This window comes from Ambystoma mexicanum, chromosome 11 (genome assembly GCF_040938575.1).
Source record: "Ambystoma mexicanum isolate Mex_15411 chromosome 11, UKY_AmexF1_1, whole genome shotgun sequence".
In the NCBI taxonomy this organism is placed as follows: Eukaryota; Metazoa; Chordata; class Amphibia; order Caudata; family Ambystomatidae; genus Ambystoma; species Ambystoma mexicanum.
In genome coordinates, this window is record NC_090934.1 from 1,480,770,079 (window position 1) to 1,480,797,710 (window position 27,632).

Consider the following 27,632-nt stretch of genomic DNA (forward strand, 5'->3'; position numbering starts at 1 on the left):
ACTTTTCTGTAGATAAGACGTTGTATGATGAGTATTTGCCTGTGCTCTTGATGCCGATCACGGATGTTAGCGTAAGCAGTTGTTATAATTTCTGTTTGTAAAGTTCAATAGACGGCCAACAGAGGCGATTTAAACGTGTAGCTAATCTTAAGAATGCACTCCACATGAAACTGTCCTCCGATTTAATTCCCAAGCACCTCACAAAATAACCCATCCACTAATCTATTCCTTGTCATTCCAGAACAGAATATGTACTCCTATTTTCCCGTCTACCGCATATACACATTTTACCACACACTTAGCCCCCACTGCAGCACTGCTATCACTGTTGGTTCTCAGCAAATGGGATATCTAGGAGAAGGTGGAAGAAGTCCCCTTGAGGACTCGAAGGAACTGAATAATCACGTCATAAGGAACGATCTTAAGGCTGAGGAAGCCTATCCAAGAGAAGTGAGTCATTCTCCTGGGACCCTTTTTGGTTGGTTAGTGCAACCCCTTTTTCGATTAGTGGTAGGGTCAGCGCAGAGTAGTTTTTGGATGGAGGATGGGCCATTTGATTTGAACTGCATCACTGACAACGAGCACCCTAGTTAGATTTATTTTAGATAAGGCAAACCCCTTTTTGTTAGGAATAGACAGGACTTTTAAGTATTATTTAAATGAAGTCATTGGTAAGAATGCCACCACTTTGTCTGCCTTCTTCTTCTGACCTATCACCTATGGTGTCAGGGTGGGATCGATTTCCACCTGAAACAAAGTGGAAGACCTGACAAAAGAAGTTATTTATTTATGGCCAGAACTCGCGATCAATTACCACTTTCCAAGACTCAACACACACATCAACATATTCAAAATGGAGTTTGAAACTGACCAATGATTTTCCAGGACAACATCCTGTCATTTTTAATTTCTAAAACAAGTGGTTTAATATAGGGTCAAACCCTGATAATGAGCATACAGGCTTTCCTCCTTTAGGGCTACCTCTTTGACGGTTCTGTTTACTTATGACTGATTGTTCTGGAGAAATTGGGCAGAGACCCATTTTCTTAGCACCATTATTGCTAAGCTTGACTAACAATTAGTGCACCGAGATCCTTCTCTGTATATTCTCTTAAATTCTGGAATGGAAAAGAGAATATTTCACCTTTAATTGAGATTCTGCTGATTATTTGGCAATACTCCCTCTTGAGCTGTGAGTTATTTTGCTCACATGTGACTATATCTTTCAATGAGAAATTTGATAGGGTAGCAAACCCAAATTATCCAGGAAATACATTCTGTGAAGGTGACTGTTATTTATTTATTTTCATTAGTAGGGTCAAGTAAAAGAGTATCCTCCCAGGATATATGTAAAGCGTGTATAGGTATTCATGTAGGAAATATACTCTGCTGTAAGCTATGTAGTGCCGTTCTGCTAGCTTGTGCAGCCTATATTTAAAGTAAAAACAAAGATGCGATGGCTGTAAGGTTTTGAATTAATCTTAAACCTCTGGCAATTGCTTTGGGCCACCCTCCAGACGATCGTGCTTCCCCTCCCAGGCCAATACAGAAAGGGAAAATACTTTATGCAAATCAGGGTTGGTCCCAACCCCAAAGGGGCAGTCCACCCTGAACTGCTAGGTCACATCCCTTCTGCACGAGACCACAAGCATCCCCAAACACGTTTCGGCCTTGCTGCGCCTCATCAGTGCGGAGTAGCTTGGGTCTCTAGGTCCGGCAGACTCGGGACCCATGTCTCGGCATACCCGTCCCACTATAGGGGTGACTACAGCAAAACAAAAGGTGCCGGCTGGAAGGTTGCTCCGGGCGACCCTCCAGACCATAGTTCTTCACCTGCCAAGCCGTTACAGAAGCGGACAGACCATATGCAAATCAGGCTTGTTCCCACCCCTTAAGGGGCAGTCCAGCCCGAACTGCTAGGTCACATCCCTTCTGCACGAGACCACAAGCATCCGCAGACATGTGTCGGCCTTATTGGGCCTCATCAGTGAGGAGTAGCTTGGGTCTCTAGGCCTATATTTAAACCATAAAAATCTAAACCCCTGTGCCCTCCTGTTCTGGCAAAAGGGTTCCACTGTTCTTATGCCTGCTTTGATCCCCAGAGTCGAGAATACCTTTTTACCATTTACTATAAGTACTATTCATATATATTCATAAACAGTGATGGACACCACCACACTTTGAATAGCAAAGCGTAGCTACTATTGTTACACAATACATTCACTGTTGCAATTGGAAAGTGGAGATCAAACAGCACTTAGTAACAATGAGACCAGTTTAGGTGCCTGGAGGTAAACCAGAAAAAGCTCAACAAATTGATCGTTTATTTGTAATGTGCCAATACACAATTTGTTAAGGGGTGCAAGAAGACAAGAGGGGGGAACGGGGGATAAACAAAAACAAACAACTATCCAACTAGGCCTTATGAGATTCGGAAGGTGAAAGTGCAATAAAAGAAGAGCAGGGAAGAGGGGAGTGCCAGTCAGGGCGGAAGAGTCAGTGAGAGAAGTGAGTGCCAGGGGAGACCAAGTGGACAGAGCCTGGGCAAAGCACAGAGTGCAGGGAAGGAAGATCCATGAGCTAAATGTAAGGTAAGGGGATGAAAGGGCTAAAGGGTGCAGGCCCAGCCAGGCAAGTGTGGGGGGAGTGGCCAGGAAGGGCAGTGCAGGTCGAGAAGGGGGGTCCGGGAAGACCAAGTGCAAGGGTAGACTGGAAATGAAGGGCCTGGTGACCTGAAGACTCTGAAGGAACCAGATAGCCAGTCAAGAAGCAGACAGGCACATTAGCAGGGGAGGGGGAGAGGGAAGGAAGAGGAGAAAAGGAAGGTTGCAGAGTCGTTTGAAGAGTCGTTTGGTTTTTGGCACTGGTAGTAGACAGAGGGCAGTCTGTCCATACTTTCAACTAAAGAGGAGGAGTACTGGCATGAAGACTCACATGAAACATGGGGCGTTCGCAGAGTCGTTTGAAGAGTTGTTTGGTCTTTGGTGCTAGTAGCTGACAGAGAGCAGTCTTTCCATACTTTGAACTAAAGAAGAGGAGTATTGGCATAAAGACTCACACACACACAACACAGCGCGTTCGCAGAGTCGTTTGAAGAGTTGTTTGGTCTTTGGCACAGTCTTTCCAAACTTTCAACTAAAGAGGAGGAGTTTTGGCATAAAGACTCACACACACGCACCACGGAGCGTTTGCAGAGTCGTTTGAAGAGTAATTTGGTCTTTGGCAGTCTCCGGCGGGAGAGGCAGCTACTTAGGATCTCGCCGCTGCCAGGGTAAGAGACCTCTACTTTAACACCCTCCTACTTACTGAAACTAGCTGAATGGAGCCGATACCCAGATCATAAAACAAATAACAAAAGAAGTTATTTTTATTTGCTCATATTAATCCTACTACTTGTGCATTCGACTGCATTTGAACGCGCACCTGGGAGACTGTTGAGCTATGTCTCTACCACCATTCCATCTGTCTCAAGCCCTATGAGCTCGTGGTGCACCTAGCGGCCATAGTGTTTGGGCGAATGTCGGGTCGGACCTCCTTTCCTTCCCTATCTCTCCAGCTCTGAAATCCATTCATTGGCTCCCAGTGGGTGCAAGGATTACATTTAAAACCCTCTGCATTGCCCACAGGGCTTTCTGGGCCCTGCGTCCAAAATACCTTTGACTATCACCCCCTCTCGAGCCCTTCACTCCTCTACTGCCAACTCCCTCAAGGTCTGTCATTTTTCAAAGAAACGAGCCGGGGGTAGATCTCTGTCTTCGGCTGGGGCCTTCCTTTGCAACAGCCTCCCTGCCACCTTGAAACTTGAGGAGAACCATCTTTGCTTCTGCCTTTGCCCCTCCTCTCCCCTGCTGATCTGTTTTCTTTCTCAGGCACTGTGCACCTGGCCACCCTCTGTCCTTCAGGCCCAGGTATCTGCTCACCCTGCTACTCTCCTGCACTGTCCCCGGGCCACCCCTTGCACTGGGGTCTGTATCTGTACCCATACAGCCCCCCACCCACTTTTCTTCTGCACTTATCAGATATACCCTATCTGACTAACCTAGCACTTACCACATTCTGGCTGCACTGTTTATCGCCTTATTTATTTTACTTATTATTATTGATTTTGTCTCTCATCTGTTCAGCACTTTCCCCCTTTTTCCTTTACCCATGCACTTGTGCGTTCTTAATGTCACTGGGCCTAGTAAGTTTTTTTTCTCCCTGTTCCCCTCCCTTTGCCTGGTTGCGCTCTGAAACACTTATGTATGAGTGCAATATAAATAAAATATAATTTCATTTGAACACAGTACACACTCTAAGCACAGGCAGACACCTGTTGAGTGCGCTGTGAGAGGCAGCCCAGCCCGTCCCTCTGACAGCCAGAGGCTGTCTGCGCTCTCGACCGCCCTCAGCGCCTCGCATGTGTAGTATATGATTGGAAGAGATCACGCAAGGATCTCACTGGATCGGAGCCCTCTCTCACTGCTTCAACTTGGAGAATTCTACAGAGCTCTTCGTGTCAACGTATATGAAATTTCTCACTTAAGATAGGTCCTCAATCGTCTTGACCACATTTATCATCACATCTATCATGTACAACCTGAGAACACTTCAATGAAAGATGAACTGAGAGCTCCAGAACTGGAACCCCCAGTGAAATGCAAATCATGCAAAACAATACACTCAAGCTTGCTCCTCTTCTGTCCTTAGCAGGCAATCGGAGACTAGTAATTTCTGCTTCCCCACCTGCTTGAAATTTCTCCGTTACCTAGACATTTGGTCAAAGAACTTGCTGAAAATCTGGAATAAACAATTACTACGAAAAGGAAAATGTCTAATTCGGCAGGAAGTAAACGTCGGTCTATGAGTCTAGACGCATTAAACAATTTAACATGTGTAAACTGGAACCAAACAACAATGCTGCGACAATGAAACAATCATATTGGCTTCTGCCATCCAAATAGAGGCATGTGAGGAGATCTTCATAGAAATGGATAGAGAGCCCCGCGAGAGATTGACATACTATCCTGAAACCGGAGACATACTGCCAATGCCAAAAACACAGCAGATCATTCAGTTTGCCCGCTCTGGTGGGAGCACGAATATAAGAGAGAGTTCAAGAATTCCACATCATCGCAATGCCCCCTTACAGGGCCAAATCACAGCAGAGAAACCGCAAGAATACACTCTGACGGCATTGAGCTTTGTACTTAACTCCCTTGTTAATGTGTTTGACTCCCTGAAAAAAAGAAGTAAACATGTACTCAGGAATCTTAATGGAACTATCGAGAAGCGGGCTGCTGTGAGTCCTTGGTAGGCCTAAGTATGGCAATAAACACCCAACTAAAAAATCCCATCGATATACTCCAATGAATTGGCAAACAACACACATCCATTCTGAATGAATTAAAAACAGACTTACACTCTCACAAAGATCACAGTGAGCACATGTGGAAAGACCTCAAATCTTCATCGGCTGAACTAAAGAGCTCCGCCAATGAAGAGAAAGCAACCGCAGTTCCACACTGCGATGAACTGTTCTACGGAGATGATACGCCGTTATCTGCATCAGAGCAAATAGCGGAGTCAAAAGTAAATGCAACCATTGATAATCGGTCAAGTTGAGATTCAGCCCCCAAAATAGATGATGAAATCAAAAACACAAAGCAAGTGAAAAAGAAAAAGCAAAACCCAAGAAAGGAGAAGAAGAAAATACTACAAACGTACCACAACAGATACAAAAAAAGAAAAAAGGAAATAAGAAAATCCCTCAGATCATAGTGGAAAACTCGGAAGACACCACTAAGGAACAAGTTACTTACCTGTAACTGTTGTTCTCCAGCATGGGTCTGGCATGGATTCACATGCTCATGAATATTCCCCGTCGTCAGGCTGGGAATCCTCGGTAAAGAAAAACCAGTATCAGTTTCGTTTCTGATCTGTCTTTCGTAGTAATAACCAATCACTGGTCTCTGCGTCATACTGACCACAGCCAATGACTGCCCTCTACCTAAGCACCGCCTCTGGCAGCCATCTTCAGATTTGGTAGCACGTGAAGTGGCAGTATGACCAAGTGAAGAGCCGCAGAGGGGTAGGCGGGAGGGTTCGCATGTGAATCCATGCCAGACCCATGCTGGAGAACAACAGTTACAGGTAAGTAACTTGTTCCTTCTCCAGCATGGGGTCTGGCATGGATTCACATGCTCATGAATAAAGAATACATAGCAGTACACACATGCACAACCACGGGAGGTGGCAAAGGCTCAGCATTAAGCATCACATCAAACTCAACATTAAGCATCTTACCTCCTCACCAGGCTCACCTCAGGCGAACAGGTTGCGCAGCACTGCTTGGCCGACCCTGGACTCCTCCCTGGAATCCCGATCGACGCAGTAGAATTTCGTGAAGGTGTGCGTCGACCTCCACGTAGCAGCCCTACATATGTCCCGCAGGGGCACACCAGAAAGGTACGCCGTGGTAGCTGCGATCGCTCTGGTGGAATGGGCTCTCGGACGGCCAGGCAGCGGTCGGTTTGCCAACCGGTGACAGTACATGATACAGCCGGAGAGCCATCTGGAAATGGAAGCCTTCGAGAGAGCCTTCCCCTGATTGACAGGTCCAAAGTTCACAAAGAGTTGTGACGTCTTCCGAAAACACTTCGTGCGGTCCACGTAGAACTTCAGCGCTCTAGCCACATCCAGCGAGTGCAAAGTCCTCTCAGCCGGCGACGAAGGCGACGGGAAGAACACAGGCAACACCAAGGGTTCATTGAGATGGAAGTCCGACGGTACCTTGGGCATGAAGGAGGGGTGTGTCCTGAGCACTACCCTCGTGTCGTGAAAAGTCAAGTACGGGGCCTTGCAGGAAAGGGCCTGGATCTCTCCCACCCGTCGTGCGGAAGTGATGGCCACAAGAAACGCTGTTTTCCACGACAGAAACTTCAACGGGGCCGAGTGCAGAGGCTCGAACGGAGGTCCCATGAGCTTGGTCAGCACCACGTTGAGCTCCCACGCCGGGGCCGGAGCCTTCACCGGCGGGAACGATCTGAACAGTCCCTTCATGAACTCTTTCACCAGACGATGAGACCACAAGGACGTCCGCCCTGTGGTTCTGGTGTATTGGGAGATCGCAGCAAGATGAATCTTGATGGACACGTGTGCCAGTCCAGCTTTGGCCAGCGTCAGCAGGTACGGCAGTACCTGGGGAGCCGTAATCCGTAGAGGGTTAATCTTCTGTGCGTGGCACCAGACAGAGAACCTCTTCCATTTGTGTCCGTAGCATTTAAGAGTCGAGGACGCCCTGGCCTTTGCAAGAACCTCTCTGCAGTCGGCCGGTATGTCGTATCCTCCAAACTCTAGCGCTGCAGGAGCCAGGCCTGCAAGTTCAGCGATTTCGGATCGTGGTGGAGGATGGCGCCTCCTTCCCTGGAGAGTAGATCCGCGTCCACCGGCAGCTTGATTGGCGGGGACGTTGACAAGTCCAGAAGGTCCGGGAACCATATCTGCCTCGGCCACGCAGGTGCGACGAGGATCATCCTGCACCGTGACCTCTTGAGCTGGTTGACGAGCCGGATTAGCAGTGGCAAAGGAGGGAACCCGTAGAGGAACAGGCCCTCCCAGGGGAACGAGAAAGCATCGCCCATGCTCCTCGCCTGGGGAAACCTGCTGGCGAACCTCCGGCACTTGGAGTTCGTCGCCGTCGCGAACAGGTCGATCTGGGGTGTGCCCCACCGTCGGAAGAGGCGATCCACTAGATCCTGCCGTAGTTCCCACTCGTGGCACGCGCGCAGCTCCCTGCTGAGTGAGTCGGCGATGGTGTTTTTTATCCCTGCCAGATGAAACGGCACCAGAAACATCCTTTGGGCGACGGCCCAATGCCACAGGTCCTGCGCCTCCTTGGACAGTGCTGGGGACCTGGTTCCGCCCTGTTTCCTGATGTAAAACATGGTGGTGGTGTTGTCGGTGAAGATCCTCACCACCTTGCCCTTGAGGGACGGAAGGAAGGACCTGAGGGCCCAGAACACTGCACGGAGCTCCAGGACGTTGATATGGAGGGACTTCTCCGTCGGGAGCCAAAGGCCTCTTGCATGCAGATTTTCGGTGTGCGCTCCCCACCCTTCCAGGGAGGCATCCGTGGTCACTGTCTCCTGGTGGTCTGGGGTCTGGAAGTCCATGCCCGCCGTCAGATGCGCGCGGGTGCCCCACCACCGGACCGCTCGGCGGAAACTCTCGTCGAGTGTGATCCTCTCCTCGAAGCCGCCCGTCGTTTGGATCCAGCGCGCGTCCAGGAACTCCTGCAACGGGCGCATCCGGAGCCTGCACATGGGAATGAGGTAGATGCAAGAAGACATCATTCCGAGGAGGGACTTGATGGACCTCACCTTGGCCGCGTCGGAAGCCAACATCCGCTGTACCTTGCCCAGGATGGACCTGGTCCTTTCCTCCGAAGGGGAGGCCAGAAGGGACACTGTGTCGAGCTTCGCTCCCAGAAACAGTGCGTTTTGCGCGGGTACCAGGTGGGACTTGGCCTAGTTCACGGAGAATCCCAGGTCCGTGAGAAGTTGGATGGTCCTTGCCGTGTGCTCCACGGCGAGCTCCCTCGTCTTGGCCCGGATGAGCCAGTCGTCCAGGTAGGGGTAGACGTGGATCCCCTCGCGGCGCAGCTGCGCCGCCACCGGTGCAAGGCACTTGGTGAATACCCTGGGTGCCGACCGTAGTCCGAAGGGGAGGGCTTTGAACTGGTAGTGACGCCCTTGGACCACAAACCTGAGGAATTTTCGGTGCCCCTTTAGGATGGGAATATGGAAGTAGGCATCCTCCAAATCCAACGACGACAGGAAGTCTCCTTCCTCCAGCTGACCCAGGACGTGCTGGAGGGTGACCATCCGGAACTTCTGCGCCTTGATGAATTTGTTCAGACGTCGCAGATCTAGGATGGGGCGCCATCCTCCCGTCTTCTTCTTCACGAGGAAGTATCTCGAGTAAACTCCGGAGCCCCGAAGCCTCTTTGGGACGAGTTTGATGGCGCCCTTCCTGAGCATCGCCCTTACCTCCAGGAGAAGCTGAGGGACGTGAAGCTCTTTCCTGGCCACGGGGGGGACGCGCGGGCACCTTCTTTGAAACTCGAGCGTGTGGCCCCGGGCTAAGGCGTCCAGCACCCAACGGTCGGTGGAGATGGACTCCCACACGCTGACGAAGCTCGCCAGCCGGCCTCCCACCGGGGTGCATCGGTGGGGGCCCGACCCCACGGTCGGTTCAATCCTGTTTCGACGAGGCTTTGCCGCCTTGACCTCCTTGGCGACGACGGCGGGGTCCGCCGGACTTGCCTCGTCCTCTGTAGGCCTCCTGAGACGACGAGCGGGCCGCTTGACGGTATATGGAGAAATCGCCACCGGAACCTTTGGAGGCGCCCTTGCCTCCGCTGCTCCGAAAGGGCGTCCGTCGTTGCTGCAGAACCCCAAGGGCCCGGGCCGTCTCAGTGTCCGCTTTAAGGGCCTGAAGGGAATCGTCTACTGTTTTCCCAAACAGGTTGTTCCCATCGAACGGCATGTCCAGGACTCTGGTCTGTACGTCTTGACAGAAGTCCATAGCCTTGAGCCATCCACGCCGCCTAAGGCACACGCCGTTGCCCAACTGGCGAAACCCAGTGTCGGCGATGTCCGTCGCAATAGTGATGGCGTGGTCCGACGCCACCTCACCTTCCTGTAGGATCTCCAGGGCATCCGCCCTCTTGTCGTCCGGTAGGAAGTCCAGCAGGGGAGCCAGTTTGTACCATAGCTCCCTGTCGTAGCGGGCCACGATAGCCAAGGCGTTGGCCGCTTTAATCGTCGTTGCTGCAGACGAGATGACCCTGCGTCCCATAGTGTCCAATTTCTTTCCCTCGCCGTCCGGTGGGGAAGTCGATGTGGAGGCCGCAACCCCCCCGCTTTCTTCCTGGCCGCCGCGGAGACGACGGAGTCCGGGGTAGGCTGCGCCCGGAGGCACAGGGGGGGCCGCGTCCGGGACCCGGTACTTCTTCTCGTACCGGTCTCTTCTAGCTGGCGTAGTGGAAGGGTTCTTGAGGAGGGCGAGGCCCTCATCCCAAATGTCGTCCAGTAGAGGCACCGCGAGGACCGTCTTCCTCTTGGCCTCGCGCCGTTGATAAAGGAATCCTTCCTTTTTCTTCTCCTCAGGGCAGAGTTGGAAAAGCTCGGATGCCCTGGCGATCATGGAGTGGAACGAACCAATCTCGTCGGGCGGAGAAGCCCTGGTGGGAGGTGACGACGGTAGATCCTCGTCGTATACCTCGTCGTCCGTACCCGTCGCTGCCGTGTCAGTCCCCGTATCATCCCCTCGGGTGGACGGGGAGGAGGGCTGGACGGTGCGCGACGGCTGAAAAGGAGGTGGAGGGTGAATCCTTCTTTTCTTGGGCGGGGGAATGCCAGAAGGTCCCGGTTCAGGCTCCCCCGACAGGAGAGGTTCCTCCGTCGGCAACGGTAGTCTCGTCCTTATCTCTGAGCATAAGGACTGTATAGCCAACAAAATGGCCGCCGAGTTGTCCTGCGGCGCTGGCAGAGGGGAATCCGACGGGCGATCAGGGGCCCCGTCGGCACCCTCGACGATGTCGTCGTCACCTGCGTCGGGATCCATCCCGACGGGCCGGTCTTCTTCCACGCCAATGCCGTGGCTTAAGACCTCGATCAGCTCTTCCTCCGAGGTTGAAGCCGAATCTACGACGACGCCCTGCCCCCCCTTCTTCTTCCCCGCCGGGGATTTCACGGGGGTTTTATCGATGGGCCCAAAAGAGGACTCCCTCCGAGGTGGCAGGGAGACTCTGAGCCCCGAGGTCGCCACCACTGGTGTAGCCTCCACAGGCTGAGCCAGGGTCGCCGCGACAGTATCGATAGAGGGCCTGGCCGGATGGATTAAGGCCTTCACCACCTTAGGTGCGCTCACCGCCTTATCCTTGAGGGGGGGGACACTGCCTCGCTCCCCCTCCGATGGGGCCTTCGAGCTCGACCGGGGCCTCTCCAGGAGCTTTGCCGGGTGCTCGCCCTTCCTCTTACCCGACCCAGAGCGTTGGCTCATGGTTGATGGTGCCGGGGAGGGTGCGCCCTGCCTGGCGCCCATAGAGCCCGACCGTTCGGCGCTCCCGGTGCCGCTGGACTCGCGGTGCTTGGCCTTGTGTTGGACCCCCGTCGCCGGGGCGTCCTCAAAGGTCTTAGAAGACCGCTCGGATTTTTTCCTCTTCTTCTCGCCTGACGGGCTCTTCCCTTCCAGCCAGTTGCCGAGATGTTGATGGCGGTCCTTCATGGTCCGCTCCGACATATTGCCGCAAAACGCACAGTCCTTCTCCACGTGCATCTTGTCCTCATGTAAGCAGTAGAGACAAAAGGAGTGCTCGTCCTCCTTAAAGACGTTCTGCAGCTGGCATCCAGGGCAGACCCTGAACAGCTTTCCGGGCGTCGAGCTTCCCTTCTCCTGGGCCATGTCCGGGCCTGAGAAGCTTCTGGAGTCCTCCAAAGCGTAGCTTGACGAAATCTTCACCCTTGAGGGGCGCAGACGAATCCGACACGGGTCCCCGTTGATCGGATAGAGAGTCGGTGGAGCTTGAGGCTCTTTTGACCGAAAAAACGAAGTTTTTGAGCAAAAAAACGTGAAAAAATAGCACTAACGCTCGAGAGCAATAGCACGAGGATCCCAACACATGAACGTGCGGTAAAAATCTGAAGATGGCTGCCAGAGGCGGTGCCTAGGTAGAGGGCAGTCATTGGCTGTGGTCAGTATGACGCAGAGACCAGTGATTGGTTACTACTACGAAAGACAGATCAGAAACGAAACTGATACTGGTTTTTTCTTTACCGAGGATTCCCAGCCTGACGACGGGGAATATTCATGAGCATGTGAATCCATGCCAGACCCATGCTGGAGAAATCTGGTGACAAACCGAAATGAAGAAAAAAAAAAAACAAGCAAAAGAAAAAGTGCCAAGGACGAGTATGCTCATCCTTTTTGCATAGACTTGCATGAAACCCTGGCAGTTGAGGGGTTATAGCCTTGAATAAGCTTAGGGAATCTGACAGATTGAAAGCAACGAAAAATAAAACCACAATTGCAGACCCAAACCCGAGACATGCAGAAAAAATGATAAGTGCAAAGCATGACGATCTCACAAAACGTATAGAAGTTCAATCCATCCCGGCCCAACAAGAAGATACGCAAACAAGAATTAGCACTGGCTCCCAGAACGTGGGGCCCATGATGGAGCCCAAAGTCCTGTTAAAACCTTTACGCTTAGCTCCTATTTTCTGCAAGAAAAATCAAACAAATGTAAAGGATTCTGATGAAATGAAAAAATGTTCAACCGTAGTCCTTCCAAGCATCATCAGAATCGACTGATCAAACAGAGGCAAACCTAGAATCGGCTCAATCATTGAGCCATATAGAAGTTAAACCGGTGCAAACATCAATCAGAAACAAGCCATTTGCTGCATCCAAACTCTGGTTAAGACAATCAAACCAAAAAACGGGACAAAAAGCACCTAATCGCAGCAACCTCTTGTCGTACACCAAACAAGTATCAGATCTATCCTCAAGCAAACATATCGAGTGCATCTCCTTCCCCCATGAAAAATGTATATCTATTGTGGAACTTATTCTAAAAACAAATGAAGGGATGAACGTTAACATGTACTGGTGAACTGGAAATATGTACTGGTGAACTGGAGAATATGGGAATTGAAGTATTTAACAGTTTACCACCAATAATGCCTATTGAACCAAAAAAGAGACAAGATAATACACTGATGAATGGCCATAAATCGTTCCAACTCGGATTAGAATTTCATACTCTTCAAACACAACCTCTTGGAATGTTAGCAGAGATACCTCGACTAAAGAGAAATCTAAACTTCGGGCCCTCCTTCCTGGAATTTTGTCAGAAGTCCTCCAGAGGCTCAACGCCAGCGAGGACCTACTTTAGGGAAAGAAGGAATTGCACATTCTAAGCCCTTCATTGTATAAAGACTGTAAAACGTGCCAAACAATTTTCAACAATCACAATCTGATACTCCCTTCAAGAGATATGGCTCATGCAAAACATATATGTAGATGGATTCTCCCTAGTAAACCAACTTGCCACATGTCCAAATGGCGGAAGACCATAAGGAGGCCTGCCGATAGCTTTTAGAAACACCATTGCCCGAGACATTAGTCACTTGGGTTTTGATATTCAGGGAATCCTTGTTGTAAGATGCATTGTCAAATGGGGACAAACATCTAGAGGTCTGATTCTAATTAATGTTCATTGGAATCCAGCAATTAAAGGCATTCTGCCTCTTACTGAAGACCTCTCTGCTATCCTCACCGAAATAAACATTTTATTTAGCGATGATTTCATCATTCTTGGAAGCGACTTCAATGCTTATTGTTCCAGAACTGTCAGACAAACATCAAAGTCAGGAGCCGATTGTTACAATGGTGAAATGTTGGAGAGACTATTTACTGATTGGAATCTGATCATTCTTAATGGTAATATGTGTAATGATTTGATACCTTCTTGTAAATGGACAAATGGAAAGGCTGAGTCCACAATCGATTCCATTATAGTGTCCTAAGAGTTGCTCCATTACTGCACACAGTTTAGAGGGGTTCATATGAAATATGTTGATCATCGATCACTACAGACTTGTCTCTTTCTTGAACGCTTCCATGCCAAAAACCGATATCCCGGTAAACTTCAAGTATCTGTACAAGGAAATCGTGCAGTAAGCTTCCTAATGCAGGGCAAAAAAACTTAACTCTAAACTAGGTCAAAGAATAAAAAATGGGCATGTGGCGGAAATAAAAAAAAATCTATGTTCCCCTGGCAGCTATGTTGAATTCCTATGGGATCTTGATCCCTTCCAAGCAAAACAAATCTAAAAGCTAAGTCCCATCCATATAGTTTTGATGCAGAAACCCACACACAAAAAAACTAAACAAAAATATGCTCGCTCTCAAAAAGGAGGGACTAGATAAAAATACCTTGGAAGACAAAAGGAAGGTGCTTCGCAACAAGTATCACCATTGGTCCCATACATATAGAATAACACGTAACATCAAAAGTGACCAAACTATGCTCCAAGCCTTACTTCTCACACAGACAAGGAACTCCTGGTTGATAACGGTCAAACTTCAACTCAGGGTATGGTGCAAACAGCTACAATCAGAAGCAACGCATGGGTAGAATTTTTTACACAGACCAACAATTTGACAAATTGGGACCTAGTTGTTTGGAAGAAAAGAACTAAATGGTCTCTTACCATGCCTATCGAAGAGATCGAGCGTCTCATCATTAAATCTTCAAGATCCAGAGCTTCCGGCACATATGGCCTGACAAATGCAATCTTAAAATCGGATCAAACAACTTGAACCAGGAATTTGCACAGTCTCTTCGAAAATATTCTACATACCACATCCCTGCCTGACTCTTCTGATCAATTGCCTGACCCTTGTACTGGGACATGTCCAGTAAACGGCTCTGGTGTTAGTCCGTTCTCTAGTGTGCCGTGCAAAAGTGTTAGGATTAGCTAGAAGAAACTGAGACTTGGAACTAAGAGACTGATTGGGGACATACAAAAATACCAGAGAACAAAGATAGGGAGCATCCGGACAAGCAAGACATATAAAGGTGACACAAAGAAAACATACCTGAAGACGGAATTCAAAAGATAGCCACTGAAGAGAAGGGGCAATGGAGGAACAGGGAGGGATACTGCAAAGAGTGCAAATAAACTTAAAGATGGTATGTAAAGGAGCAAGATGGGATGCAGGAAGGCCAACAAGGAGACAGAAACAATAGTCAAGATGTGAAAAAAGACTAGAGAGTTGATAAGAAGTTTAGAAACATGAAATGTGAGGAAGGGGCGAGCTTTGCAAATGTTAAAGAGCTGAAATCAGCAAAGGCGTGCAATATTAGAAGTATGTGATGAAAAGGAAAGTGACAAATCAAAGAGGACACCTAGATAATGGCTAGAAAATGTGAAAGAAAAGGTTGCAGGAGGAAAGGAGAAAGAGGGGAACTGGAGGAGGAATAGTAGAGGAAGGAAAGAATAGAATGTGTGTCTTAGAAGCATTTACGTGTAAGAAGAGTGAATACATCCAGGTTTGAATGCAAAGAAGACAGTTATAACTAGAAGAAGGAAGGGAATCCGAGAAAGCAGTGAAAGGGATATAGAGTTGGGAGTCGTTAGCATAAAAATTAAACTAGATCCCAAATGAAGAAATTGTTTTCTCAGAAAACAGATATTTGTGCCATAATATCCCAAACTTTCATACTCAGGAGAGGGAGGATGAGGTGGAAACTAGGACCCTTACCAGGAAATAGTCTCTGTAGAACTCTGGAAGCTCCATACTGATGATGTCATCGTCAAGCGGCAACAGATAGAAGGTCCACTCATCACAAGTCACATCTATATTTATAGAAACAGAGAACGAGAGAGAGAGCAGCGGTCTTATTATATGGGTCCAGCAATGCACTATGGTACAAATCAACAGTGGGTTAATTGATAAAACTCTCTGCATACAGTAAATGATTGAATAAGCAAAACTTCCTACTCACCAAAGCAGATTATGGGTAGGTAGAAAACACACACAGAAATGTGTTCAAAGTATAAAGTGAGCAAAAGCTATGACTAAAACATGATAATAAATGTGTGCTCCAGAATCTAAAACAGCCCAAATAGTTACTGTAACCAAAAACAATGTCTTCTCTCACTATGTTTAGTGAGTAACAATACATCTGAGACAAACCACCATTTGACACTGATATGGAGTCTCTCATGTAATAACTGGAGTTTAGAAGATGAATGCAATTCACTTATAAAACATCTAATAACTCAAGTTGGTCTGAATTGTCACTCCCAAAACCGTGGGGAAAGAAATATTTCGCCGTCAGACAAAATTGGATGCTGCAAATACTGCGGCTGCCCGAAGAATGATAACCCCCCAGTCCTAATGCATTAATGAAACATCACAAGATTTAAGAAACACATGACACAGAATAATAGTTTATGTAATCACATGCTCCTGTGCTTAAGGATAGGTAGGAAAAACATGAAAGGCACCAAAGATTAAGTTTACTGAGCGGCAATCTGCAATGGCTGCCAGTATACCATTGCATGAAGTGGAATATCAAACTAAAAACACATAACCCACCTGTGGCCTTGTGTGTATCTAAATAAACAATGTATTTGGTGTGCAAGCCATTCTGAGCGCATGGACACTGCCTCTTTTTTGCAACCATCTACAAGCTTACCTATGTAACTCCCAATACAAGGAACCACAACGTGCCATTTGAAAACAGATTGTGTCAGGGATTTCCTTATTGTTACCCGCACAATGCCCTGCCAGCTGTTTGCTCAATCATTATAAAACCTCCAGAGCAGGCACTGTATCAAACTGTCTCACAAACCTATGTTGAAGTTTGCATTTGTAGGACTATACCACTCCATCTACTGTCTTTTTGAAGAACTTATTTCATGTTTTTGGGAAACGTGCTCTAGTTGACCAATGTGGAAATGTAGCAAAATAAACAAACACCCTCAGTGTGCAACGTGTACACTTGCATCCATGTCATATGCACCGTGTACACTTGCATCCATGTCATATGGACCCTGTACACTTGCATCCATGTCAGGGGACAGTAATTTGTGGTGCTATTTAAAATAAATAGTCAATTTCAGAGCTTTGCGCCATCACTTACCACCATAGATCCCTTCTTCTTCCAGCACCATGTCACAAGTGTAGAACTAAAATGAAAAAGGGAAACAAGATTAATTCTGAGCGTTGCTGGCCCCTCCATACAGCCTGTAAGGGTCCCGAAGCAAGACTCTGACACGGAGGGGTCATTGGGGCTGGTATACACTTTTATTCAAGTGAGAAAATAAAAGAGAACCCTATCTTGCCCTATCGCTAAGAGGGGCTTTCCTGCCCCAACCAAAAATACTAATGTGCCAGTCAGGATGGCAAAAGCAAAAGTCTACAGTCCTATGTCAGAATCCTAGCTCTCTCCCTCACACTCTGAGCTAAAAGTGAATCAACAGGGTATCTTCCTGGTCCAGAGGAATGGCTCCCTGCCCGGGATAAAATACAGATTTTGGTTTGAGAGTTCTCAGAGTGCAGTCTCAACTGGTTGGGGGAACTATCTCTCTTCCCTGGTTCTCTCTCAGGCTTCTAGTACAGTTCATCAACTTTTGGGGGAATGTCTCCCTTCCCCAACCGGGCTTTCTCAGGCTTCTTCTCTGTCTATGGGTGTCCCAGACCCCGGGAGGCAGAACTGGTTCCTTTTGCTACCAGCTACTCAGACGAAAAAGCAGTGTTTGGTTTTTCCTCCAAACTAAGGTGGGGTCCCGGACCCCGGCCGGCAGAACTGGTTCCTTTTGCTACCAGATACTGCGACAAAGAAGTGTGTTTTGATGCTCCTCCACACTGTGGTGGGTCCCCGACCCTGTTTGGCAGACCTGGTTCCCTTCTCTCCCGGGTACCGTGTTAAGTACATTGTTCTACAGTCCACTTGTTATTGGACTCTACAAGACATATCCCTTGGTGTCAAGGACCCAACCTCTAATATAGGCCTGTAGTGCCCAAGTTGGTAGAGTGGCAGAGCAGCCAGGCTTTTCTTGGGAGGAGGAATGTGAGCTGTAAATCACTACAAAGACATCACAATCTACATAGACCCAAAGAAACGCTTACACACTTACAGTTATATCAAAAATAGTGATCTCTTTACACAAGGCAGTTATAAAGTCAAAGGAATAATATATCAACTAGCAACATCCAACGTTCATTTGGAATAGTAAGGAAATAAAGCAGTTGAGTAAATTGTTATACACTTTTCTTATCCACACACAGTGACTTCAGTTAACGTCAGTAAAAGTGCTTATTTTAAATGAACTCTGCATTATTGAAGCTTTAGGTAAGTTCAAGAATGTCAAGAGCAAGAATCACAGGCTAGCAATACTAGTAGCAACTCTTATAAGGTTTAGGAAGTCCTCTCCCTAATGAGAAAGGAGTTCTTCAGTTCAGGTTTTGGAGGGAAACAAGCACTGCCAAAGCCAAGAGATTCAGATGATTTACTGTTAGGAAACCAGCAATGCCTAACTCAATAGGAATGCAACAGTTCTGCTTCTTAGCACAAGTAAGTAACAAGTTAGTTGGTCTTGGAAAAAGTCCAGGAGCTTAGGAGAAGCCTTCTTGGATGGGCACAGGCCGTAAGTCCTGGGCAACTGCAAATGGGCAAACACCCAAACAGTAGAAACAGTGCTCCAAAAGCAAAGGAGCAACAGCTTCAGGTCGGTTTCCCTTAAATCCACAGTACCTTGAGAGTGAAGATGATGATGCAGTTGGATGCCTTCTGGATGCACAGCTGCAAACCCAGTCTCCTAGTCCTTGGTAATGAAAGGGAGGACCCTGGATGGGCTCCTGCAGCAGTAGTCGAGAGAGGGACTCGCCAGCATGGAAATCTTTGTGCCTTTTTCTCAGCACCAGAACCTAACAGTCACTGCCGGTTGGAATCTTCTTTGTTTCTCGGTCCTGCACTCTGGTGAGGGGACTTTGAGGAAAGTGTTCTTGATTGTGCAGGTCCCCACGGGTGGTGCTGAAGTTCCAGTGAGATTCGTCAACGCCAAGGCAATGCCCTTTAAGGTGGTCGAGGTACCCCAGTATTGGGATTCTGCAGCAGAGGAAGGTCGCAGGACGTTGGGGGATGGCTCAAACTGAAGAGTGTCCCGGGGCTGGTTGTGCCCACCAGCCCAGAGGAGGAAGTCGTCCTTGGCGGAGCTTCCCTGTCTAACGGTACCTCAGTGGTGTTTCTGCGGTTACTGGAGGTGCTGCAGGCGTCTCTGGTCATCTTCTTCTTTGGAGCTTGAGTTCCAGTGGTCAACTTACACTTGTGTCCCAAAAGCCCTGCCTTTTATGCAGAAATCCATTCATTCAGTCCTATGTAAGGGAAGGCATGGTATCAAACAGTAAGACAGACACAAGTGATCACAGTTCAAGACTCTGTATTGAACTTCAATAGGTTTGAAAAACACCTATCTAAACCTAAATCTAAAGATGGGAGCAAGCTGCGACCAACAAATAATAATAATGCAGTCCTAGTGGTGTCTTGTCAAAATAAAAGGGGCCTATACTAAAAAACCTATTGCCAATCCTTACCTCTAAATACAAATAGTGTGGCAAATAATGTTATGCAAAACGAAAAGTGTTTAAGAAATTATATGTCAGGATATTTAAGCCGTTGGGCTCCCTTCCCACGTTTTCAGCACGGGTCAAGGTGGCACACTCAAGCTTAACACACTCTCTGGCTTCTCTAGCACAATGATGCAGCTCAAATCTCAGTATCAGGGCCTTCTATGTCAAAGTCTCTTACTTTAGAGGGCCTGATGCGACAAACAAACATTCAAAAGTTCCTTTCTCCTTAAGGTTCTCATGTACAATTTCTTGGGTGATTCTCGATTCACCCCGGGACCACCTCCGTCGGGCTCAGACCCACTTCAACACAAAGCTTTCATTTGATCTCCCCCTGTCGGGCTCGGACCAAATCCATATACTTTCCCAAACGTGCTTTATGACTGTGCGCGGGACCTGACCCATCGCAGTACCACTTCGATTCACAGTTATTCAATTGATCTCCCTCCATCAGGCTCGGCCAACTTTATCTACTTTTCTCACTTTTCAGCTGGGTACCTTGGACAAGGTAGTTCCAACTATGGGATCTCTACTCTTGATTTCCTCAGTACTCCTACCCTTGATCTCGCTTGGGTCAGTTGTACTCTTCATAGTCCCAGTACTATTACTACTACTATGTGTGTGAGACATGTACGTGAGGTGGTGGGTAGTGGGTGTTAGACCGCATTCTCCTCTGATCGTCATCCCAAGTCCCAGGGGCGGGGGGGGGTGGGCTTTCCATGAGATCCTCCCACTGATGCCACCCCTAGGGGACCTATAGGGTAACAGCCTCACCTCCCTGGCCTCAAGCAGGGATGACATCCTGGGATTCATCACAAACTATACAACTAACAGGTAATGTTATTTTCTGCAGGTGGGATTCAAGTTTACTTTTAATACAGGTTTATGCTCTTTATTGAACAGAACTGTGACAAGTTTTCAACATGCTAGGGTGAACTCTGCATGCAACAAGTGTCTGATTTATGGCTGATGGCATTATACTGTGCAATATGGCATTAGTTGTCTTATTTCATTGTCGGTTTCTTGAGTAATATTACTATGCTTGCAGGGCTGTAGGTCATACAGTATTGTGTATTTTGGTTCTTTGCAGTTTTTGTTGTTTGTAGTGATTGATTTTTTCCCGCCATAACTGTGGTTTCAGGCTGGTGCCCACCTCTAGTGTGTAAGTCTCTTGCACAAAACTATCCTCAAACCCCAGCGATGAACCTTGAGATGCCGCATATCGGTGAATAATCAAGATCCTCCTGCTACTCAACAAACCAAGGAGTACGTGTGTGCAAGCACAAGGCTGCCCGGACTCTGCAGCTGCACCAAGGAGTACGTGCGTGCACGCACGAGGCTGCCCGGACTCTGCAGCTGCACCAAGGAGTATGTGCGTGCAAGCACGAGGCTGCCCAAACTCTGCAGCTGCACCAATGGTAAAATGTTTAGTCTTTTGTACTGTGGTTCATGTACCACCTCTTCTTGTTTACTTCCTACAGGAAGTGCCTTATTCTACAAGTGGAGTGAACCAACTTCCTCTCCAGAGTCTGAATAATCAAGAAAAACATGCAGTGCATGTCTGCAGACCCCTCCACCCCATCAATTCTCAAAGGTTGTAATAGTCCAACCCAAGATCCTCATGCCTCTGGTGTAAGGAACTCATGGTGGCAACAGTAAAGAAAGACACAAGTGATCACAGTTCAAGGGTGTTTATTGAACTGTGTGCAGGTTGGAAAAACGCCTAATCTAAACCTAAATCTAAGATGGGAGCAAGCGTCGACCATCAAATGAAAAATAAGGCAGTCCTAGTGGCGTTGTGTCAAATAAAAAGGCCTATACTAAGAATCCTATTGCCAAACCTTACAACTAATACAAAAAGGGGTGTAGGATTGTTTTCAAGTAAAGAAAGAACTGTTCACAAATGATGTCAGGATATGGTAGCTTGGGTCTCCCTTCCCCACTTTTTGAGCACAGGGCAGGGTGGGATCCTGGAGCACAGCACACTCTCGAGCTTCCCCAGCACGAGACGGCAGTTCCAGTTGCAGCTATCAGGGCCGTCGATGGCCAAGTCTCGTTTCTCTTGCAAGTCTCTTGCCTTCGAGGACGAGACATATCCAAATAACAAAAGTTCCTTCAACAAACTGAAAGTTTGTTTCCTGGTTTCACTTAGGGTGAGGATTCTTCACCCCAGGGTTCCCCTCTTCCGGGCGCTGACCCCTCTTTACTTTCAGCCTCCCTTCGCCGGGTTCAATATGGCTTGTCCTTTATTCACCAATGTTAATGTCTTTCTAAATATTTCCAGTGGACATCCCTCGGCCGGGTTCACCTTTGTCAACACACTGTTTCTTGGGACTTTAGACTTTGCCCCCTTCTCGTCAGCACCCCTCTTCCGGGTTTGCTCTTGCCAACTTTACATTTACTTTCAATGTTCACAGGATTCGCTTCCCTTTCTTTCTTTACAGTTCTTAGATCAAAGGCTTTGGACTGTACAGGGATTTTGCTTGACCTCCGGTATGACCGTTTTGACCTATCTTGATGGCTCTCCTATGGCCTTCTGGTATCTGTAGTTTCCCTCAGACAGGGATCGGCCAGAGTCTCTCAGAGCAGCACCCACATGGTGCTGATCCCCATACATAGCTGGTCTCCCTTTTACAATGTCCCAGTTCCCTGAAATTTGCTTACTTTGCCACTTTGTGTTTTTTATTCACCACAGACCGGTTCTTATCGGCTCTCCCTTTTACTCACAGGCTGTGATGAACTGCTTGGCTTTCTTCGTGACTGGAGTCAAGGCCAGTACCATGGAAGCAGGAGTTTCCCTCGCTCCCGCTTATCAGTGTTGACACGCTCCGTGTACCGTCGACATCTGCTGCAACATGCTTGGGCTACTGTCCCCAGTCTTACGATTCCTTCTGCAGAGGTTTCGCGGGTCTGTGTCGAAAAGGGCAAGGTCGTGCCTCTCCTTGTTAGCTTCTCGATATCTGCCGCCTTTCCCCTCCTTTTGCACTGCCGGGTCTGGATAGCTGTTTCCTAGTGCTGTCTGCCTCGCTCGTAATGTGCTCTCTTGCTCCACCTTTTATCCCAGTGGGGAAGGGAAAGGGCTGTCAGGTGTGTGATAATCATCAATTGCTGGACTTTGCCTGAATCTTGTATTGGGACATATCAGGTAAATGGCTCTGGTGTTGGTCTGTTGTCCTGCGTGTTGTGCAAAAGTGTTTGTGTGGGAAAAAGGGGGGCAGTATTTTCGAATGTCCTACATGGTAGGATGGGGAAGAGGTATTGAAGGAAGGGGAGTACCGAGTCTCACCCGTCGGCGTCCCACTCCCACTCCCTGAGGACCCCCATCCAGGTGATCCTCCCTCACTGGCCCACCCCCAGGAACTGGATCCAATAGCGATGGCCATGTCTGGCCACTGGATGACAGACCCCCGGGGACTAGCTAGGGAGACATCTTCAGGTTTCTCACAGCCCAAAACAATTATTTCAAAGAAATAGAAGCATTGACTGTTTTAATTAAGCTCCTCAAAACAGTCACATGAGATTAAATAAATAAAAATAGGATTTACTATTAGAAAACACTATCATTCTTTGTGTTTTGGAAACAGTAGCAATAGAAACGCTGGAAACGGAGACTAGCGCACTGCAGCAAGAACACTAGCATTCAACTTACCTCTTGCCCCACGTGACTTACCTTATGAGGGCTGAAGATGATTTTGTACTTTCTAGTCCGTCTTGCTGCTTTGTCGGCATTGACGATCCCTTAAAATGCAAAAGGCACTTGTAAATAGACACGTTTCCTTGATTGAGGAAAACATTCTGGGGAATCAGCACTGAGATAATGCCACCTTCAGCAGCAGCAACATCTTCCTCATGAACTGCAAATAAAATAACCCACAAAAGAAACAAGCAATGGCTTTGTTCCCAGTAGATGGTGAGCTTTGCAAACTCACTTATTGTACCCTGCTACTAATGATGGATGAAAATGAGAAGCATGCATGGTGTGTGCCTGTGAAGGGTACACTTCCACGGTCACGGCTCTGCGTGTGTCTGCACCTCACACATTTCCTGCAATCTCTTGGCTAGAAGATACACCTGGGAGCGCTAAATGAAAACCAACACATAGAAAAAACAAGACACCTAAAGCACCAACTAAGTCCAGCAGGTGTATGGTGGCTGAGGCACATGAAGCAAGGATGTGGTTAGGAAATGCACCTACAGTGGGATAAGTGTTGCTTTCAATTATTTCTTCAAATACTTTTAGTGAAAGTTAAACTGGAAACCATTCCAAAATGGGTTCAAACTGTAAGGTTAAACAACGAGTACACGGATTGCAATCGGAGTGGAGATCCCGGTTTGTCTTGCAACGAGGATGATTTCTAGGAACGGATACCAAAAAGCCTCGACTGCCACTGTAGTTAGTTAAGTGGGAAAACTAGCAACTGCTCTTTTAAAATAGACCCCACTCTGGGCAATTTGGAAAGTGTTTCACAGAGGAACTTTTACCCGCCAGACATGGCACTCGATTACAGACTTCAGAAGGAGGAAGTGCTGAGGTGAACCCACAAGTTCCAGCTACAAATCTCGCTGAAAGGTTTTTCTTCACTTAGATTGAATACCTTGGTATTCTTACTGACTCGTGTCATGGTTTGCAATTGCAGACTCGCCCAGCAGTCAATGACCCTGCATGTCTGTGAGACAAATTGCCAGAGGCTCCACTAGTTGGCAGCGCTAAGTCATGTGTCAGAATCCCCTCTGGGGATACCAGTACCATTCACAATAAGGCAGAAGATATTCACATCAAATAAGACACAGAATGACTGACTGCTTGCAGAATAAACTAGTATCATCCAGAAATGCGCAACTTAATAATTAGGGGCAACAAGATCGGGGAACCAACCCTATTAAGCAATTCAATGTTAGCATCGATCCCATCAGGGTCTGCTTCATTCTGGTACCAATCTTGGAGGGAAAAACAGAATACTGCTCTATGTAAAGGCCATCTCCACGTTTCACACAGTCTAGTCTACATCGGCGGCTCTGGCTATATTATTTCCACTTTTCACACAGTCTAGCCGGCATCAGTAGCTCTGGCTATATTATTTCCACTTGTCACACAGTCTAGCCTGCATCAGTAGCTCTGGCTATATTATCTCGCCTTTTCACACAGTCTAGCCTGCATCGGTAGCTCTGGCTATATTATCTCGCCTTTTCACACAGTCTAGCCTGCATCGGTAGCTCTGGCTATATTATCTCGCCTTTTCACACAGTCTAGCCTGCATCGGTAGCTCTGGCTATATTATCTCGCCTTTTCACACAGTCTAGCCTGCATCGGTAGCTCTGGCTATATTATCTCGCCTTTTCACACAGTCTAGCCTGCATCGGTAGCTCTGGCCATATTATCTCGCCTTTTCACACAGTCTAGCCTGCATCGGTAGCTCTGGCTATATTATCTCGCCTTTTCACACAGTCTAGCCTGCATCGGTAGCTCTGGCTATATTATCTCGCCTTTTCACACAGTCTAGCCTGCATCGGTAGCTCTGGCTATATTATCTCGCCTTTTCACACAGTCTAGCCTGCATCGGAAGCTCTGGCTATATCATCTCCACTTTACACACATTACAGCCTGCATCGGTAGCTCTGGCTATATTATATCCACTTGTCACACTATATCCTGCATTGGTAGCTCTGGCTATATTATCTCCACTATTCACACAGCCTAGCCTGCATCGGTAGCTCTGGCTATATTATCTCCACTTTTCACACACTCTAGCCTGTATTGGTAGCTCTGGCTATATGATCTCCACTTTTCACACAGTCTAGCCTGCATCGCCAGCTCTGGCTATATCATCTCCACTTTTCACACAGTCTAGCCTGCATCGGAAGCTCTGGCTATATCATCTCCACTTTACACACATTACAGCCTGCATCGGTAGCTCTGGCTATATTATCTCCACTATTCACACAGCCTAGCCTGCATCGGTAGCTCTGGCTATATTATCTCCACTTTTTACACAGTCTAGCCTGCATCGGTACCTCTGGCTATATGACCTCCATTTTTCACACAGTCTAGCCTGCATTGGTAGCTCTGGCTATATTATATCCACTTGTCACACTATATCCTGCATCGGTAGCTCTGGCTATATTATCTCCACTATTCACACAGCCTAGCCTGCATCGGTAGCTCTGGCTATATTATTTCCACTTGTCACACAGTCTAGCCTGCATTGGTAGCTCTGGCTATATTATTTCCACTTGTCACACAGTCTAGCCTGCATCGGCAGCTCTGGCTATATTATCTCCACTTTTCACACAGTCTAGCCTGCATCGGTAGCTCTGGCTATATCATCTCCACTTTTCACACAGTCTAGCCTGCATCGGTAGCTCTGGCTATATCATCTACACTTTTCACACAGTCTAGCCTGCATCGGTAGCTCCGGCTATATCATCTCCACTTTTCACACAGTATAGCCTGCATCGGTAGCTCTGCTATATTATCTCCGCTATTCACACAGCCTAGCCTGCCTCGGCAGCTCTGGCTATAGTATCTCCACTTTTCACACAGTCTAGCCTGCATCGGTAGCTCTGGCTATATTATCTCCACTATTCACACAGCCTAGCCTGCATCGGCAGCTCTGGCTATATTATCTCCACTTTTCACACAGTCTAGTCTGCATCCGTAGCTCTGGCTATATCATCTCCACTTTTCACACAGTCTAGCCTGCATCGGCAGCTCTGGCTATATCATCTCCACTTTTCACACAGTCTAGCCTGCATCGGCAGCTCTGGCTATATTATCTCCACTTCTCACACAGTTTAGCCTGCATCGGTAGCTCTGGCTATATGATCTCCACTTTTCACACAGTCTAGCCTGCATCGGCAGCTCTGGCTATATCATCTCCACTTTTCACACAGTCTAGCTTGCATTGATAGCTCTGGCTATATTATTTCCACTTGTCATAGTCTACCCTGCTATATTATCTCCACTTTTCTGTCACGCCTCCATTAGTTTCCCCGTTAGCACAGCACATGCTAGCTGCCAAACCAACCCCGTCCCACTTACCTGTTCCTTCCCGACGGCGGCGAGTGGGCGACACCTCATGGCACTCCACTGATACCCTGCACCCAGTGCGGTCTCGCTTCCTTGCTTGGCGAATGCCGTGGCGCCTTGCCACACCGCGCCTGCGGTACCAGCGCAGCTTGGGGGCTCGGCACGCGAGTCATAACGTGACCAAGGAACAGCCTGACTGGAGCTACAGGACACGGAACATGAGTCACGTGTCCAGGAAGCGTTCCGACTCCAGTAAGTGTTTACCATAGCATCAACACAGAACGCTGTCACGTGACCGTATTATGTGATTGCACCTGCGCGTTCATAAGGAGTGAACGGACATTCAACCAGCGCTTCACAGCTGCTTTCATCAGTAGTGGTTGGCGTTTCACGGATATTGTTTTCAGGATTACTTCGACCTCGGACTGCTTCACGGACTCCTTCACGTCTCTTTCTTGGTACCTCTGCAATCTCGGATTACTCGGAACATTGACCTCGGTTTTTCCTTTTGGATACGTGTTTGGATCTTCCCTTACAACTGACTTTGTCTTCATGGTTTTTGACCCCGGATCGTTTGCTGGACTGATTTAAGGCTCTTCCTGTCATTGTTTCTGGCCCATGCTCCTTGCTACTTCAGGTACCATTGACATCCAACTAGAGTGCCATCCTGTGTCACAACTGTCGCCTACTGCCGTCGACCATTATGACCCCAGCCTACTTACCAAATCCTGGGCACCCTGCCACCTGTATTCGGGTAAGCCTTTTTCTGTTCCCTTGTACTGCTTGTATTGGAATCGGGTTCCTTGTCTAACCTCATTGCTTGCCTTGCAGTGGTCAGGGGGGTCCTTCCGGTGTTCCTGGTTCCAGGCTGACGGTACTCTACACCTGTGGCCTCAAAGATTGCTCGGGCAGTAATAATACTATTTTGCGCGTGCGGTACTTGGGGACGGAGGTTTCATCATCTACATGACCAGCAAGTCATAACAGACTGTGAAGCCTCTTTTGGTCATCCGGGTGATGTAACCTACTGCCGGGGACCCCGTGGCCACTCTAATGCAAGCCGTCACAGCCCTTAGAACAGACATGGCGGCTGCTACAACGGCCATCCACCACCGCTTAGACTCCCTACAAAGCACTCGCCATCCACTGCCGACAGACTCAGAGTTCGGAGATAACACACCCCAAAACCCAGGGCCCTCCATGCCTCCCACACCACCAGTCCCAGTGGTAATACCCACCCCATTCCCTTTAGCAGCCCCAGAAAGGTATCAGGGCGATCCCAGGAGATACCGTACTTTCCTTAACCAGTGCAAGCTCCACTTCCTCTGTCGACCCCAGTCCTTCCCCGACTCGACCAACAAGGCAGCCTTTTTGCATAGCGGCCACATGGGCAAACCCCTTCTTGGAAAATGATCAT

At 48.2% G+C, this 27,632-nt stretch overlaps 1 protein-coding gene across 1 annotated transcript in view; it reads right to left on the reverse strand.

Moving 5' to 3' along the window:
* Positions 1–27,632, reverse strand: part of VPS33B (VPS33B late endosome and lysosome associated) — a 312,860-nt gene that overhangs the window by 224,749 nt on the left and 60,479 nt on the right. The window contains exons 6-8 of the mRNA XM_069625205.1: positions 22,859–22,926; positions 16,703–16,748; positions 15,316–15,410 (exon numbers count right to left, since the gene is read on the reverse strand). Coding sequence (XP_069481306.1) covers positions 15,316–15,410; positions 16,703–16,748; positions 22,859–22,926 — 209 coding nt within the window. The remainder of the gene's footprint in view (positions 1–15,315; positions 15,411–16,702; positions 16,749–22,858; positions 22,927–27,632) is intronic.